This window comes from Antechinus flavipes, chromosome 1 (genome assembly GCF_016432865.1).
Source record: "Antechinus flavipes isolate AdamAnt ecotype Samford, QLD, Australia chromosome 1, AdamAnt_v2, whole genome shotgun sequence".
NCBI classification, from domain to species: Eukaryota; Metazoa; Chordata; class Mammalia; order Dasyuromorphia; family Dasyuridae; genus Antechinus; species Antechinus flavipes.
In genome coordinates this window covers 81,952,967-81,971,011 of record NC_067398.1, presented here as the reverse complement: position 1 = coordinate 81,971,011, position 18,045 = coordinate 81,952,967, and the positions used below count along the sequence as shown (strand labels likewise).

The 18,045-nt window shown below is 33.4% G+C and overlaps 1 protein-coding gene across 1 annotated transcript in view; it reads left to right on the top strand.

Moving 5' to 3' along the window:
• DOCK3 (dedicator of cytokinesis 3) overlaps window positions 1–18,045 on the top strand; it is a 513,257-nt gene that overhangs the window by 354,746 nt on the left and 140,466 nt on the right. Inside the window, exons 11-12 of the mRNA XM_051985737.1 lie at window positions 3,897–3,957; window positions 6,434–6,581. Coding sequence (XP_051841697.1) covers window positions 3,897–3,957; window positions 6,434–6,581 — 209 coding nt within the window. The remainder of the gene's footprint in view (window positions 1–3,896; window positions 3,958–6,433; window positions 6,582–18,045) is intronic.

Below are 18,045 nucleotides of genomic sequence, written 5' to 3'. Positions count from 1 at the left end.
TTGAAAGTGATTATAGAATACTGAGTATATCATTTTATAACATTTTAATTATGTGTGTAAATCTAAGCCCATATACCAAATCTAAGCATACACCAACACACACACACACATACACACACATTGAATTAGTGATATCAATTAGTGTGATGAAAAAAAAAAATCAATGAATCATGAATATTCTTGTACCCTACTACTCTTAAGGATGTTTCAAATTCTCATTCACTTTTTTTCTCTTGCTCCCTATCCACAATGACTAAGCTGGTTTTGCTGTTGGAATTTTTTATAAAGGTATCTAACATAATTTTATAGTACACATGGGATCCTTAGACATGATTACCAGCTTTACAGAGCCATTACTTTAAGTAGAAACTACCTTATTGACTAATCTAGAAGCCTGATTCACTACTACAGTCAAGAGAACATTTGGAATTGCCATATATGATACAGAACTTCAAAATCAATGTCCAATAAATGTAAGAGTGGCTAATGAAATTCTTATAGTGTAGGCACAAAAAAATGAGCAATATAGATATTCCCCAAAACTTAACAGTTAACTATTATTATTTTTCTTCAAACAGATTTTAGCTTTTCTTTAAATTTCTAATTTACAAACTGTACGTTTTGAATCCCAGGATTTTCATTTCTTGAAATTTTCCAGGTGTATTAGATTTTAGTCCTTCTCTATTCAAAGAAAAATATTTCCAAGTAATTCTATATTTGCTTAAGTTTCTAAAGAAGTGCTAGTTTTGTTTTGTTTTGTTTTTCCCACTCTTTATGATGTGTGGTACATGAGTGACTATGTACTTGTAAATAAGATATGGTCATTTGCATATAATACTTTTTACTCAGATAATAGTAAAATATCTTATTTGAATTGACAACCCAAATAATACAACTTTAACCTATTATTATTCATTTACATTGGGAATCTAACTTGATGGTTTCTATAATGATATCATTATATAGTTATATTTACTTTTTTCCATGGGGTTGTTTTATAAGACTGGTATTTTATTTTATTGTTAAAAATCTTCCTGCCATCCCTAAGAAATAAGTAAAAGCTAACTGTATTTCTAACACCTCATAGCATAGACTAACTGAGCTCCATATTCTCTCCTTTAAATCAAATTGCCCTGTTCCCTCCCCACACATACCTTCTGTCCACTAGCTGGCAGAGATTTAAACTTCCTGATTGGACATGAGTTCAGACTTGATGTACATTTAATTCAAAAGCTACTTACTAGGTATAAGACTCTGGGGTGGGATAATACTGAGTTTCCTACGTCCTTCCCTTCTTTTCCATTTGTCTCTTAAATGTTAATATTATCAATCATACTTGATATTCGCTATTAAAGACCAATGATTTTATCAACCAAAATTATGTTTAACTGTGCATTTAATTTGCATTTAATAAGATAGCTTTTACTGTGGAAGTTTAATGTACTGTAAAACTAACTTGCAGCAATTTTCATTTATAACACTTGCCAAAAATTATTTTTATTATTACTTTTAACACCTATGAAGTACCTTCCTGAATTCTAGGTACCAAATAAAGTGTTGTCTAAATAGGAATCCCACCCAGTCATCTCAAAAACAAAAGCTTTTTATTCAATTCAAAAAAAAACTTTTTATTCAATACTAAATTACTTTTGACTCTTTTTTTTGTTATAATTAATAACCATAAACAATAGTAGGAAAGTTCCACTTTGAGAGTACATGGAAGAACTGATTATTATGTTGACTTTTTATGGTAATGTGCTATTAAGGCTACAAACACAAAGAGGTAAATTAACATAAATAATATTTTATGGAATCTTGAGTCATATTAGCTTAAACTCAGAAGGAACCATTTCATTTGAAAATGCCCTGTCCTCTGGCAGTCTATCTCAATTGGACTTCAAAACTTCTTCAGAACACTTGTCTAATATCTATTTAAATAAATAATATGACATATAGCAATAAATTAATTTGATATTTAGTAATAATGGTATTCAAATACTAATTCCATTTTTAAAAATACAGAATAATTGCAGGAGTCCAAAATACCTTATCTTTCACTCACAATTTATATCAATGCAAAAGACATCCACAGAGGTATAAGAATTTGACTACTTTTTATCATTATTGTTTTGTTATGTGTTAGTTTTTACATGATCCTTAAGGACACGGAGTAACTTGAGGATGTCATAAAAGAAACATTCAGTAAACTTTTATATGTCCATTAGTAGGTAGCTTACTAAAAGAATTGATCATTTACATATTCCAAGTCTACCATCATTGTTGATCCTTACAAGGAACTATATAACGACACAACTCTACACACACACACACACACACACACACACAGATAACCCCTTTTCTTTTCCTTCACTCTAACTTTTTTGTTCCACTTAATCCTAAATCAAATACAGTTCTCCTTACAAAGAGTCTTAAAATCAAATTTCTTGGCTACAGTACAGTAGTAAATATTACATACCTCTTTGAAGTACTTCACCCTCCTTAGGGTTGACGTTTCCTTGTACATGAAATTATCATCCAATTATATATGAATTCAAATCTGGCCTCAGACACTTACTAGTTGTGTAATCCTAAGGCAATCCTAGAGCATTTGACCTCTGTTTGCCTTAATTTCCTTAACTATAAAATGGGGGTAATAATAGCATCCACTTCCCAGAGTTGTTGTGAAGTTCAAATAAGGTAAATAATTGCAAAATGCTTGGCACGTAGAAAGCACTATATAAATGTTATCATCATCATCATCTAGTTAGTATATATATTATCTGTTGCCTTTGCATGATACAGTTCGGATGTTTGGTCCCAATATTATTCATATCTGTTAATAATTTCTACATTAATATAAATATACCATATTTTCCTATTGGATACCCAGCAAAACTGAATAACTATCTGGGATTTAAGCACTTCACCCTGGTAGGACAAACTATTTTAAAACTAGAAGTTTTCTTCATGTTCATATTAAAGTATAGTATGAATCAGTGGGAATTAAAAACGTTTTCACTTTCAAGCATAGTATATAAGACATAAACAGATTATAGTACTCTATTTCATTAAAAAATAAATTACAAATATAAATGTTCTTTATGATACAACAGACAGTTCTAAACTCTTATTTGAAAGACATGTATTCTGGACAATATATTCTTCACTGAAGGTAAATCTCTAAAAAATTACAGGATTATTTTCAATATTTTCACTTGGAAAAATTACATGTACTGTATCTGAAATACTGCATAATTTCTTGCAAACCAGTGGTGACCAAATTAGTAAAGTACTATTTATAAAGTTCTTATCCATGTTTAGATGCCTTGTGTATATGGAAATATTATTTTCTTGAGTCTGTATCTATATAGCTCACATGCACTCCATCTTTCCCCTTGCATGTTTATCAGTGCATGCTGGAATAGAGTTGCTTTATTTTCATTATTCTTACACATATAAGCATTAAATGGTAATCTATGAGACATTGTTCAGTCTCTAAACTTCAACTGAAAATAATGGTTTTTACATGTAATTGATTTTTTTAAAAAAGCAAATACTATTAAGAGAGTGGAAAATAAAAATACTTGTAAGTTAGAACAAGGCTATAAGTGATTCCAATACTCTCCATTTTGTAAATAGAAGAGGTTCTCTTGTATATGTTTAATTAGCTAGGTATTGTATATCTGAACTCTTCAGATACCAACTCAAGTATACAACATCCTAAACTATACCAGGCACGGGAACACAGGAATTTTCCTATTTGTAAAATAGTATTTATTTTTATGCCTTAAATTTATCTATTTATAGCATATGAAAAATGTAACAAAACCACCATACTTAGAAACTGAAAAAAATAATAGCATTGACTATGCTTAAATGTTTTTCTCTTTTCTTAGGATCTGAGCAGCAAAGATATGAAGAGGGATTTATATATAGTTGCCCATGTGATCCGAATAGGTACTGTATGCCTTATCCATTAAAATTAGTAAATTTTAGAATAAATATCTCTAGGTCATGAATCCTGCACCTCCACTTGTATCCTTCCTGTCGACCTGTCTTCTTTCCCTTCCACTGAATCAGGTCCTATCTATGGCAGTAGCCATAGACTGACCAACTTAGCTTATATAAGCCTTCTTTCCATTTTCTGTGTTATTGGAGGCAGATGAGTCTTTCTAGTAGACTAGAATTCATTATCTTTTTTACCAGGATCCCCAGATCCAATCTAAATACCACCTTATACACATTCCCAGGGGTACCATGACAAATTTATTAGAATACCATAGAATTAATGGCATGAAAAAGGTCACTTAACACTAAAAAATACTCATTATTCCTTCAAAAAGTGAATCCTTTACTCCTACCTGAACAAGTAAGAAATAGCACTAGTTTGAGGGAGTGTGCAGAGGAAGAGGGAAAGAGAAATGATTGATTTTTGTTAATTAAAAATTTAATTTTTTTTAAAAAAGAAATAGTATTAACCAATTGCCAAGCACATTGTACACACACACATTCTGTTTCCTCCAAATAATAATATCTATTACCCTATTATTTGCATTGAATCTTTTTACACTGAAGACAAAAGAAAAACATTGTGTTTACTATTCATATTTGTTGTTATTATTATTGGATATTGTTGGTATGATTAATGTCCCTAATGAGCTTTTCTCGGAAGCAACTGACTGGATTGTTCCTTATGGTACAGAATATTTACACATTCATACAGGCAAATGTTTTACAATTTCTTGTTAGCAAAACAAAGGTCTAGTTACTGCGCTGGGACTATTGGACTTTACTTAATGAAGAACTTAGAGCAACCTATATTTTGTGTTTATGTGAATGCCCTCTTGATGTTGTAGGCAGCTATAGTAAGCATAAAAACCGATATCCTCTGCTTACTGAAGACTTCTCTTCTTCATATTAAGGTGGAGTGAGGATCTGGCTCAATCCCCTGAAGTATGATATAGATCAAATAACTTTGGCTAAGAAGTGCAAGTTGCCATCCTTATCCTTACATAAATTGCCACTTGACCAATATACTAAAGTTTAGATTACTAATATAAATCTTTTAACATTCCCAGGGTACACGTTTCTATAAAATCCACATGTAATCAGATTTTTGTATTGTCAAGGAGTAAAGTTAAAATGGAGTATAAGGAAGATCTAGTACGTTGAAAATCCAACTGTAATTGAAGAAACATTGGACTGGTATTTAAAAGACCTAGATTATAGATTTTTTCCAACAGTCAAATGAAACCAGTTGATCTAGTTCAGAGTAGAAGTGAGGCAGCGAGGTGGCCCTGTGGACAAAGATGTAGACCTAGAAACAGGAAGATCTGATTTCAAATGTGGTTTCAGATACTTAATAGCTGTGTGACTCTGGGCAAGTCATTTCACCCTGATTGCTTCAGTTTCCTCATTTGTAAAATGCAGATAATTATAGATTCTACCTGCCATGGCTGTTGTGTGTAAGATAATAAACACACTTAACAGAATGCCTGGCACACATTAAGCACTGTATAAAGTTAGCTTTCGTTATTATTGTTATTGTTAGAATAAAGGTTGGCAAATCTGACTTGCCACCTGTTTAGCCCACAAGCTAAGAATGGATTTTGCATTTTTTTAATGATTGAAAAAAATTGAGATGTGAATACTATGATATACAAAAATTATATGAAATTCAGATTTCAATGTCCATAAATAAAATTTTACTGGAACCCAGCTACACTCATTCATTTACCTATTGTCTGTGACCTGCTTTTACACTACAATGGCAGAGTTAAGTAGGAACCGCAAAGACCTTATGTGGTATTCTCATTACTTTGCACTGCTGCTTGGCATATGACAAAGAAAGTTTGAATATAAAATTCTATAAATGCCATCCAAGCTATGAATATGTTCAATTAAAATCATATGCTTATGTACTGATAGCAAGATTTGTCAGTACTTATCTGTGTGAAAAGACATTTTCAAAAATGAAATATGTAAAATCTCATACAGATCAGCAGTAAGAAATGGCATTTGTGTCAATTTTGATGATAGGGAACACTAACCTTGAAACCCATTTAAGTGAAATATTATCCCTCCCAAAAAAAGAATTCCATTCTTCTCATTGGTGGACCAACCTATATTACCAAAAAAGTGCTACTTAATTATTATTATTAACTTAATCAATAAAAATGTATGGAATTTTATTTTCTCTCTTTTAATATATCATCCCTTATTTTGCCTCTTGATCTTCAAAGCCTAAAGTAATTATTACCTGGGCCTTTTTGTACAAAATTTACCAGCCTTAGTCTGAGAGCTTTGCAATCTCATCAAACTCTGATATTCTGTGCTATCTTATGTCCCAAATGTGAGTATATATAAATCAGTTATCAACTGGCATAAACAGAAATTGAAAGCACATTGAATCATGTTTTCTGACATTTTCTAGGTCGTATGCTGCTGAATGATTCTAAGAAAGGTCCTGCCCATTTACACTACCGACGCCCTTATGGCTGTGCAGTCTTAAGCATCGTAGATGTTCTCCAGTCACTTTCCGAATTAAAGGAAGAAAAAGATTTTGTTCTTAAAGTTTACACGTGAGTAGAGGATACAATTTATATCATATTATTCAGTAATATATGGCTACCCATATACATTGATATAGACTTTCAGAACTACATTGTAGAATAAAGGTTTTGCAATTTTTGTGTTTCTTTCTCTTCAACATGATTTTCCCTTTCTTAACTAATAATTAAGTTAATAATTTAATAAAATAATTGAGTTAATAAATTACTAATTAAGTTAATAATTTCTCTATGTTAATAATTTAATGCCTATGTCAAGTATTCCATATCAAATCTTCCTTGAATTTTTTAATCTGATGGTGTTTGTATGTTTTTCTTCCATTTTTTTCTTTTACAAATAACCAGGTTGATTTTTTTTATTTGTCCTTCACAATACCATTTCATCGACCCTTTTAAATACATTTTTTAAAAATCTCTCAATACATAGCACATAGCCTAGCAAAATAAATTTTCACATGAGCTACGTCCAAAAGTGCATACTTTGTTTTGCATCTTTCTGGCAGGAGATGAATGTCATTGTTCTTTGTTATTTTGGATTTGTGGTTTATTATTGTGTTACTCACAAAGTTTCCTGATACTGTTTCCAATTTTTGACAATTACGAAAATTGCTAGTATCAATATTTTTGTCAATATGAATCCTTTTCTCTTTTCTTTGATTTCTTTAGGGTATCTGTGTCAAAGAATATTCATAGTTTGATACATCTCTGGGCAGTTTCAAATTGTTCTTCAGGACTGCCAAACCAATTCACAGCTCTAGGATCTGATCCCTTATGTGAAGCCTGTCAGAGAATGATAATGGGTCATATTTCCCTGGCCTAGTAAAAGAAAACCAAACTCTATAAAGAGCTGAGATTCGCTCTCCATCCATTTACCACAACAAAATTATAAACTTCATTGTTAGGCTACTCATGGGGCTGGTTTGAAAATGTGCTAGTGAGCCAATTACCATTTCTCACAAAAGCAGTATACTTCTTCTTGACTAGTAGTAAGCAACTGGAGAAAGTAATTGAAGAAAAACCATCACATAAAGGTAAATAGTTTATTGTACTGTGCATTCATTTATTAAAAACTTTTGTGAAAATAAAAATGCTGAAAAATTATCAGTAGATATCTCCATGAACTTTTCAATATATTCTCTTCCACCTAAGAGAACTTAAAATCAATTTTTCTCTCTTATCATTTTTGCTTCTTTTTAATAAATTAGTCCTATCTTAATTTAATAAATTAATCCTAACTATTTTATGATGCAGATTTTCCCTACATAATGGCAAAATTTTTTTCAGTAGCTGATGTATCATCAAACTCTGACTTAATTAACATCTATACATGTTTCTGCTTAGATTTAAGTTTTGACACCATCAACAACATTTGACCTCTTTCAGAAAAATTGACAAAATCTGTTCTAAATTCATTTTGGCTTCCTTTCCTGAATACTTAGGACATGCTACATTTTATTGGATCATAAGCATCATTTAATGTTGATCAATTGCATTAAAAACATTGTCTGTTTTCTTTCTTCTGTCCTAGCATTTGTGATAGGCTAAGTTATTGTATATCATAACATTACTCCAGCTATGAGAGTCTAATTCTTTGCCTTTTTCTTTTTATAAGGAGTTAAATGAAATAGACCATCTTCAGCTTTCCCTTTTCTACCTACACATACTATATATTTTCTTTTCTCTCCATATATCTCCTACTAATGATTATAGTTGAAATTTTAATTCAGATTGAGTTTGATTAATGTATTGTTGAAGTCATGTTTTTAAACTTAATTTCTTTAAAAGTGACAACCAACTTTGATACTAATTCCAGTATGTCACTTTGCAAGAAATGAAATTGTAGTAAGTTACCTATCTATAAGCTTAGTCAGACAATAAATGAGAGAGACCTTTCTAGGGAAAGTAGTACTTGTTAGCTTTGTTAAAGAGTAAATTGAGATTAAGATGCAGGCAAGAGTTTTTCCCTGACTTAACAATGCTATTTAAAATTCAGATTTTCAAACAGGTCCCTTAAATGATTATTATTTGGAAAATGGTTATTGTGGGCAGTATAAGAATTTCTCCTGTGACTAGTAGAGGACTTAAACCTACATATTAGATCAACATAATGTATCCAACTCATATTAGAAATATTTTAAAATGAGGTTTCCAGGGGAAATGATGTTTGTTATTTCACTAGAGCTGGAAGCTTAAAGTATTTGCTCATAGCTAATTGACAGCACTACAACATATACTGAAGATGAGGCTTTGCGAAGATTAAAAAAAAAAACCTTTTGGGCAGTTTTAATCACTGGGGTTGGTTTAAAAAAGATTCAATTAGTTCTTGATATTCTCATAGTTTTCTTTTCAATATGCATTCTTCACCACGGATACAGAGCCAGTTCTTACTATTCAGGTACCAGAGCATTTAAAAAAAAAAAAAAAAACATCATTAGATTTCCCTTCCTTTGGGTTGTTTTCCCTTCATATTCTCCCATGAGAGACTGGTTTACTGGAATGGTCAGGGATCTCATTAATGTGTACATCCTCTACTAAGGCAGATCATGGAAAGATAGAGAAAAGAGCACTATATTTAGACTCAAAAGACTTTGTTCCAGCTCTTTCACTTTGCATTTGGCAAATTATTTGATCTCTTCAAGTTGCTGTTTACTTAAAAGGAGAGTGTTGCACTAGATCACTGGTATCAACTCTCAAGAATGGCCAGAAACAGATTAAAATGTAATTGGCAATTGTTAACAAAATAAACAAAAATACAATATAACAGATAATAATTTGATTATAATAATTAGCAATTAATTGATTATTAAATTATTAATTGGTAATAGATCACTGGGGGAGTTGATATGTAGCCTGCTTGAAGGGATCCACTTCTATCTGAGTTTGATATCACTGGATTATATCATCTCCAAGGTCATTTCCAATCGTCTCTGATTCTGTGACTTCGGTACCTTAGTATGTGACCTTCCTTAGTCATTGTAGTCAGGAAAAGAAATCCTTGGAAAGTCATTTTATTTCTAATCTTTGGGAGAACTAGAGAAAAGAGAAGTGTGTCAGATGAATATGGAGAATCTTGGGGGTGACCTGAGGAAATTTGAGTAGTGAAAGAGATCAGAAGCTGAATTTAGGGAAGAGAAATTCGGTGAAATTTGGGAACAAATGAACAAAATTTGAAAAACAATCTCTAAGCCCAGATACTGGCCCAAAGTCTACCTTTGTGTTTAAAGAAGAGTTGAATGAAAGACATTTAAGGATGGTATGAGCAATATTAAAGAATAGCTAAGAGGATTAAAAAAGATCCAAAAGACTTAAGCTACAGGGAATGAAAGATAGACTCAACAAGGAAAAGAAAGTGGTTAAGTCAAAAAAGAGAGAGAGATAGAAGAAAGTAGCCCAAGTAGGGTGAATTGGCAGAGATGCAGGGGCAGTGGGGAATGATGTGGATATGTTGAAGTCAAGGAAAGGAAATCAAGTGGGATGATATAGGATTTGAGGGGCAATTATTAAATGTAAAAGTTTTAACCAGGATACACATCAACAAACAAATTGAAAAAGACATTTCCGTCTTGTTTTGTTGAATTAAACTTGCTGAATCACAGCATTTTTGGAGAATAAGGGAAATTTCACAGTGACATGTATGGACTTTTGTGCTGTTTATGTGTCCAACGCAGCCATGATGGGTTATTTGTGTTCTAAATGTACATCCAAGTTCCCTTCAGTGAAGGGAAGAAAATCAAAGGATGTTTGTTAAAGAGAATAAATTATCTGTAATGAAAAATGAAGTTTCAGTAGGAAATGAAGTGATGTGAGGTAAAAGAAGGGAGACTTGACCCTTGCCAGGAGTTTAGAGAATAAAAGATTAAACATTAACAGAAAGAAGAGGGAAAAGAAAGACGTACACTCAGATAATAAAAATAAATTGGAGGCACTTTCCAAAGAGAGGCATCCAAAGAAATGCTCTGAGGAGGAGGAAACTGTTTGTTCTTCAAAGAATGACCCAGAAGAGCCACCGAAGCTATGTGAGAGATCACTTAGTGAGGTGAAGACAGAGAAAAGTAATAGTAACTGATGCTTCTTTGCTCAAGAATACTGAGCCACTGATAGCAATAAAAGTATTCTTTTGACTTTCTTGGGATTTCTTGACATATCAAATCAGGTGACGGGCCCACTTTTGGAGAGTAACAAGGGCATAAATGGCACAGTTAACCTAAAATGTACTGCCAATTTTATGAAATCTTGGACAAGAAACTGAAAACCAAAAGTTTACAAGTTGTGTTTTCCTCACTATTTATTGTTCATTGAAAGCAAAAGATTCAGAAAAGAAAAATTAATTTGGGAAGCAGTCAGCTGATCAAGAAAGTAGTGTATGAGATTAGGATCTGGATTTCTAGATCATGATTTACAATATTGTTGTTCATCATTTCAGTCGTGTCCAACTTTGTGTGACCCCATTTGGGGTTTTCTTGGCAAAGATATTGAAGTCTTTGTTATTTTTTTCTGTAGTTCATTTTATAGATGAGAAAACTGACAGGATAAAGTGACTGGCCCAGTAAGTGTCTGAGGCCACATTTGATGTCAGGAGAAATTAATTTGAGAAGCATTCAGCTGATCAAGAAAACAGTATCTGAGATTAAGATTTGAATTCCTAAATCATGATATCCAATGTTATCAATGTAAAATTGATATCATATTGATAAGGTTTAGGTTTGGGGAACCCAAATGAAATTAGGGTTTCTGATGGTCAGGGAGTTAAATGAGGTCTAGCGGCAGGTTTGGGGTTCAGGGTAGGCTTGGCTCCCCTGCACCCCCTTGGGATTTGGTGCAAGGGTAGAGAGTTTGGGGGACTCCTTTCTGGTGGCGCAAGAAGTTCTCTGTAAAGGAATTTATAGACCCAAAAACCTAGATTGTTAAGAGGTTTATTATAGGGATTGGAAGTAAGGTTAAGTCTGGTTAGGGAAATAGGTGAGGGTAAAGAAAGGATGACACTGGAAAAGAGTATTCCAGTGGGCAGAGGCTCCTTGGGATGCCAAGCATGGTATAGTTAGCATGTTTGGAACCTCTGCAAAGAGAGGATTTTAGTTTGGCTCTTTTTATAATGAGAGATTTAGCTAACAGGAGCCCATGGGTGGAGTCCCAAGTTGGCTCAGATCCCAAGGGGGCTGAGACAAATCCAGATCTCTTATTGGAATTCAAAGGGATGCATTTGAAAAGGATTTGTGAATCCAAGACCCTAGCTTCCTGGATTGATAATGCATCAGCCAGGAGGGCTTGGGAATCAGAAAGGAATTACAGATCAACCTGAAAGGAATCACAAATGCAGTTTCTTAAAGGGACCACAACCCGCTTCAATATTGGTTGCCTTCTCAGTAGTGGGGAAAATGATAGGAGGGAAGGAGAGAATTTGGAACTCAGATTTAAAAAAAAAATTAATATAATTGGAAATATTTAACAAAATAAAAATATATTTTATAAAAAAGGATTAATCTGGAAGCTTGTGGAAAATCTGGGCTAGAGGACATTAGGAGGTTGTTTCTCTAGTGCTGACAAGATGTCATTAAGACTAGAACAGGTTAGGGAAGAAATGGTTGGGAGAATGGCAACATAGATCTTCCAAGTAAGTCACAAATCTTCTTATTGATATATTCTCTCCTCTTCTTGCTACCTAAAAGTAGGAATTCATCCTTAAGATGGATGCTTTGTTATATGCTGATTCCTTCCCTAAGGATAGGAGAGAACTTTGTGCCATGTTATAGGGCTTGTCTTTACAACAGGTATTCTGTCTCACCTTTCATCGGCAAATCCCCAGCATCTAACACGGTAGCTAATAAAATCAATGTTTAATCAATGCTTGTTGATTGATTGATTCATCTACCTTCCTCTACTCAAAGAAAGGAGACACAGAGAGTCCTTGACATTTCATTTGTGGCCATGAAGTTTTTTTGCTTCTTCTGCAAATGATTGAATCTTTGTCTTCCCAACAGAATGACAAGAAAGAGATTTGCCTAAATGACAAACAACCAAAATCATGACCTTTTTATGCAACATAACATGACTGTAATATGTTCCCTGCTATCAATTGTGTGCTTATTGTGTGCCAGCACTGTGCATACAAATAGTGCTTATTCTTTAAAGAACACATTGTCTTTTTTTCTTTTCTCATTTGAACCCTTCAGAAGGTTGATCCTAAAACTAATGAGCATGGAAACTTCAATCTGCTTTGTTTTTTCAGGCTGGGCTAGTTTGCCTCTCCTTAGTCAACTTGTTGGCATTCATTCCCAGAGGCTTGCCATGTTGTTGCCACCCTTAATGTAGATACCCAGACCCAACAGCAGCTCAGAAATCCTGAATTCAAGCAATCCTCCAACCTCCCCCAGTGGCAGAGATTGACGGCATGTACCATTGTAAATACCCAAGAAAGAACTTGTATTCTAATGAAAGTGTCATTGTATTCATAAATTAGTATGTCCAATAGAAGTGCCTGATAACCTTAGAGGTAAAAGAAGAAAAAGAAAAAGAAAAGAAAGGGACTGGGAAAGAAAGCAGTGCTTGAGTTGAATTACAGAGTAAGACAGAGATTCTTAGTAAGGAGAGCCCCCCTCCCTCTTCTAGGCAGGGAAGGGGGAGGGAGAGAGAAACGTGTACATAGGTCCAAAGACAGTAGGTGGAAGGAATTGTGAAAAACAGGAAAGAGGCTGGTATAACTGGCCCAAGAAGTTTGTAGAGGGGAGTAATGTATTAAAAGACTAGAAACAAAGGGAGGTTGTGAAGAATTTTAAATGCCAAGTAGAGTTTATATTGGATCCTAGAATTTTAAAAGAAACCATTTGAGTTTATCAGTAGGGGAATGGTATGATCATATCTTTTTTTAATTAAAGCTTTTTATTTTCAAAATATATACATGGATAATTTTCAACATCTTGTGTTCTAAATTTTTCTCCTCCTTCTTCCTATCTCTTCCCCTAGACAGCAAGTGAGCCAATATATCTTAAACTTGTGCAATTCTTCTGTACATATTTCCACACATAGACATGATCATATCTAGGCTTTCAGAAAATCAGGTTGCAGCTGCATGGAGGGTGGAATGGAGTGGGAAAAGATGACAAGAAGACTAGTTAAAAGTCTATTGTAATAAATAGTCCCTGTACATCGTAGAAGAGTTGGGATTTTGTGGCTTGTGTCCAACTCTTCATGATTCCATTTGGGGTTTTCCTGACAGAGATGTTGCAGTGCTTTGCCATTTCCTTTTTCCAGCTCATTTTACAGATGAGGAAACTGAGGCAGATGGGATGAAGTGACTTGCTTGTGGTCACATAGCCCCTTTCTGTAAGACTGATACTGGCTATAGCATGCAGATAGGACTATTTTCTATTGTTCCAACTCCTTGAAACTGGTGTAGCTTCTATTCATCAGGATTTGGATTCTCTAGAACAGTATATGTAATATACTATACAACAACATTTTGTAAGGACAATGAGCCCTGGCTAAGAGACTGCCTTGTTATTTCCTCCTAAAGTGTTCTTTTGGTCATAATCCCAGTTCAGAAAATAAACACCACAGGCAATCTTAAAGGTTACTCAAGTTAGTGAGATGGTGCTGAGAGGAGGGATTGGCCACTGCATTAAGAATGTAATTCAATAAGACCCCAATAGATTGCTTCTCAGCCTTTCTGGAGTCATGACCTCTGGTCATTATTTATTTTAGTGTCATCCTGTGTTTAAATTGTCAAATGGCACATATTTGATTTATAGTGGATTAAAATTAATTTGGCTTTCAGAAAATCCATCTAACTTGAATATTGCTTTTAGCAAATAGATGTATTGACCGACTACGCATTATTCCTTGGCGTGAAATTTAAGATGTGAGAAATTCAGACATATTCTGTGGAAATGCATTTTTATTTAATAAGTTATAATCAAAATAAAAGTCTTATGGATTTACAATTACATTATTCATCTATTTATAAGCTATGCCCAAATACAGACCATACTTCTAAAGTGACATCTTTATCACAGGAAAAATATGTAGGCATATGCTGAAAATAGCATTGATCTCAGGCTGACCTCTACGTTTATACTAGCCAGATTAAGGAGAAAAGCGTGGTGAGTATTCAGACCAATGTATAACTCTCAAGTTTGTTAATTGTACTTGTTTGCTAAAGATATGAATTAAACTTTAGTCAGTCATAACGTCAAACTGTATGCTAATATTGACAATGTATTATTTGTAAAACTTTTATTTTTCTTTAATTCTTCAAAAGAGGTATGTTTTCATTAGTGTGGTTAATCCCTCTACTGCTCCAGATCAGTATTCCTGTATTCTCTGTGTCATAAATTGTGATCAAAATAGTCATCACCTGATAACCAGCCTTCTTGTGATGAACCTTTCTATATTTAACCCAAGATTTTAGCTTTTTTGAGATCATTGTTAAAGTCCTATATTCTTAATAATTTGTAAATATTTTGCGATAAAGTCAATGAAAGAAGTACATCCTGCCTATGTGATAGGTCAGCAAATAAAAAGTTTATTATGCAGCCCTTTATCCCTTTATTCAGACAATGTACTCTAGGAAGAGAATAGTTATGATATGGGGAATAAGCAACTTTGTCATAAAAGCATCTTTTGAAGGAATTGGTGATGTTTTGCCTGGAGAAATAACTGAGAAGTATCATAATAATAGTCTTCAATTATATAAAGGATTGTTATAGGAAAGATGGATTGAACATGATTGGCCCCAATTGAATCGTGTTGGCCCCAGAAGCCAAGAACTAGGAGATGGGCAAATTTCAGCTCCACATAAGGAAAAGCTTCCTAACAATTAGTACAGTGGATCTTAAAACATGGCCCATGGACCTCTGAGGGTCCTCAAGGCCTTTTCAGGGAATCCACAATGTCAAAACTATTTTCATACCAATGCTAAGACATAAAAATACCAGGTGATTTTCCTTTATTTATTTTCATTCTCTCATGAGTATATAGTGGAGTTTTTCAGAGGCTAAATGACTTGTTAGTTGAAGATTTCACTGCAAACATGAAAGCTGAGTTAATTTCCCATTTGAAGAATTGTACTTTTGCCAGAAATGGACAAATCTACAGATATGACTAAACTTGCTATTTTGCTTGTATCAGGCTAGTTTCAACACAAACTAATCATTGAAGCAAATCTTTTATGTGAATGCTTGTCTACAAACACAAATAGTGTTGAAATATTCTAAGTATTGAATAATGTTTTGTAATCTTATGATTTATCCTGCTACAATTGTGCTTACATTCAGCCTAAGTATGGCAAAATTGTGTTAGAAGTCATTGAGTTCTTCAGCAACACAAACAACAGCAAAAAATGTCAGTTTCACGTAAGAATGTCCTTGATAAAGCAATAAGCATGAATAGTTTTATTAAATCTCAACCCTTAAGTACATGTATTTTTTAATATTCTGGGCAATGGAATAGGAAGTGTGCATAAAGCACTTCTGTTGCCTGCATCAATAAGAATCTTGTCTCAAAAGAAAAACACATGTACAATCATTTGGGTTGCAAGCTGAACAAGCTGCTTTTTTCCCCTGGAACACCATTTTTTACTTGAAAGAATGATTGACAGACAAACTGTGGTTATTCAGACTGGGATATTTGGCAGGCATTTTCTTGAAAAAAATGAACTTCAAGGAAAACAACTGACAATATTTGTTGCCAATGATAAAATTCAAGCTTACAAGCAAAAATTAGAATTTTGGAAAACTCATCCACCACAGTAAGCCTGAGAGCTTCCCACTACTTAAAGACTTTGCTGATGAGATCAATGGTGTTATTTACAAATGTGATTTTTTGATATTGTATAATGAAACATGTCAACATCTCAGTGAACCAGTATTTTCCGAATGACTAATACATAATATTATCAAATCATGCACAGATAAAAGATTCATTTAAAGTGCAAGATAAACCAATGGATTTTAAAGTAACCGAGTACAAAAAGGTCATGGATATAGTTTAAGATTCTATAACCTTTAAGAAACTACTACTTGTCAAGTTTTAGGATAGTATGAAAGAAAAATATCCAAAATTATCTCAAAAGTCTATTAAAATACTCCTCTCTTTTCCAACTACATAGCTGTGTGAGGCAAAATTTTCTCCATGTACTTCAACTGAAATAACATATCACAACAGATTGAATGCAGAAGCAGATATGAGAATCCAGCTGTCTTCTAATGCCAGACATTAAAATAGTTTGCAAAACTGAAAACAATATCACTATTTCTACTAACATTTTAATTTTGGAAAATATAGTTTTTCATTTAAAAAATTATGTTAACATATAATTGGCTTATCATTGTTCTAAATGAGTTAATAATTTTTTTTGTAAATCATTAGTTTTAAGTTCCAAGATGGTAAATGTCAATAGATATCACTCATAGAAACAAAACCTCTTTGAGGTACTCAGTAATTTTTTAATTTTTAAGGGGGTTTGAACCAAAAAACTTGAAAACTGACAAACATAGTAGAATTAGAATTATCCACTGAGATTCATGCCAATTCTGAGATTCTTCCAGCGATGTATAAGTATATTCAGCCTTTTTGATGAAAAAGAACTCTTTTCATAGTAGCAGTGCAGGTAGAAGAATGCTATACACTTTAAACAGACTTGCAATTTGGGTTTAAACACTGGCTCTTGTAGTTTCAGAAGAGAAGACCTAGTTCTAGAGTCAAGAGGAGTGATAGAACTTGTGACTGAAGAAGAGTAGGAGTCTTTCTTGAGTCTTAACCTAAGCACAAACTAGAAAAATAGTGAACATACTTCTTCCCAGATTACAATACCTAGCAGACCCCTCTGAACTAGCTCTGAAAACAACATTAAAAAAGCCTGGTGTTTAGGTCTCCTTACCACCCAAAGGAAAGACCCCAACTTTAATATAAAGTTCAGAAATCCATAAATAGGCTGGAAAAATAAGCGAACAACAACAACAAAAACAACTTGACCATCAGAAGGTACTATGATGTCAGGGAAGTACACTATGAAAACAACAGTGTGATTACAACTAAAAACAAAGCCATAAAGAAAAATGCTAAGAAAAAAGGCCAATATGAATTCCTTGAAGAGTTCAACAAAGAGATGAGTGGCACTAATGCATTATTGTTGGAGTTGTGAAATGATCCAACCATTCTGGAGAGCAATCTGGGACTGTGCCCGAAGGGTTATCAAAAATACATACCCTTTGACCTAGCAGTGTCTCTATTGGGTCTGTATCCCTAGGAAATCATAAAGAAGGGAAAAGGACCCACATGTGCAAAAATGTTTGTGGCAGCCCTTTTGGTGGGGGCAGAGAATTAGAAAATGAGTAGATGTTCATCAATTGTAGAATGGCTGATTAAGTTATGACATATGAAAGTAATGGAATATTATTGTTCTATAAAAAAATGATGACCAAGCTAATTTTAGAAAGATTTACATGAGTTGATGCTGAGTGAAACATGCAGAACCAGTACA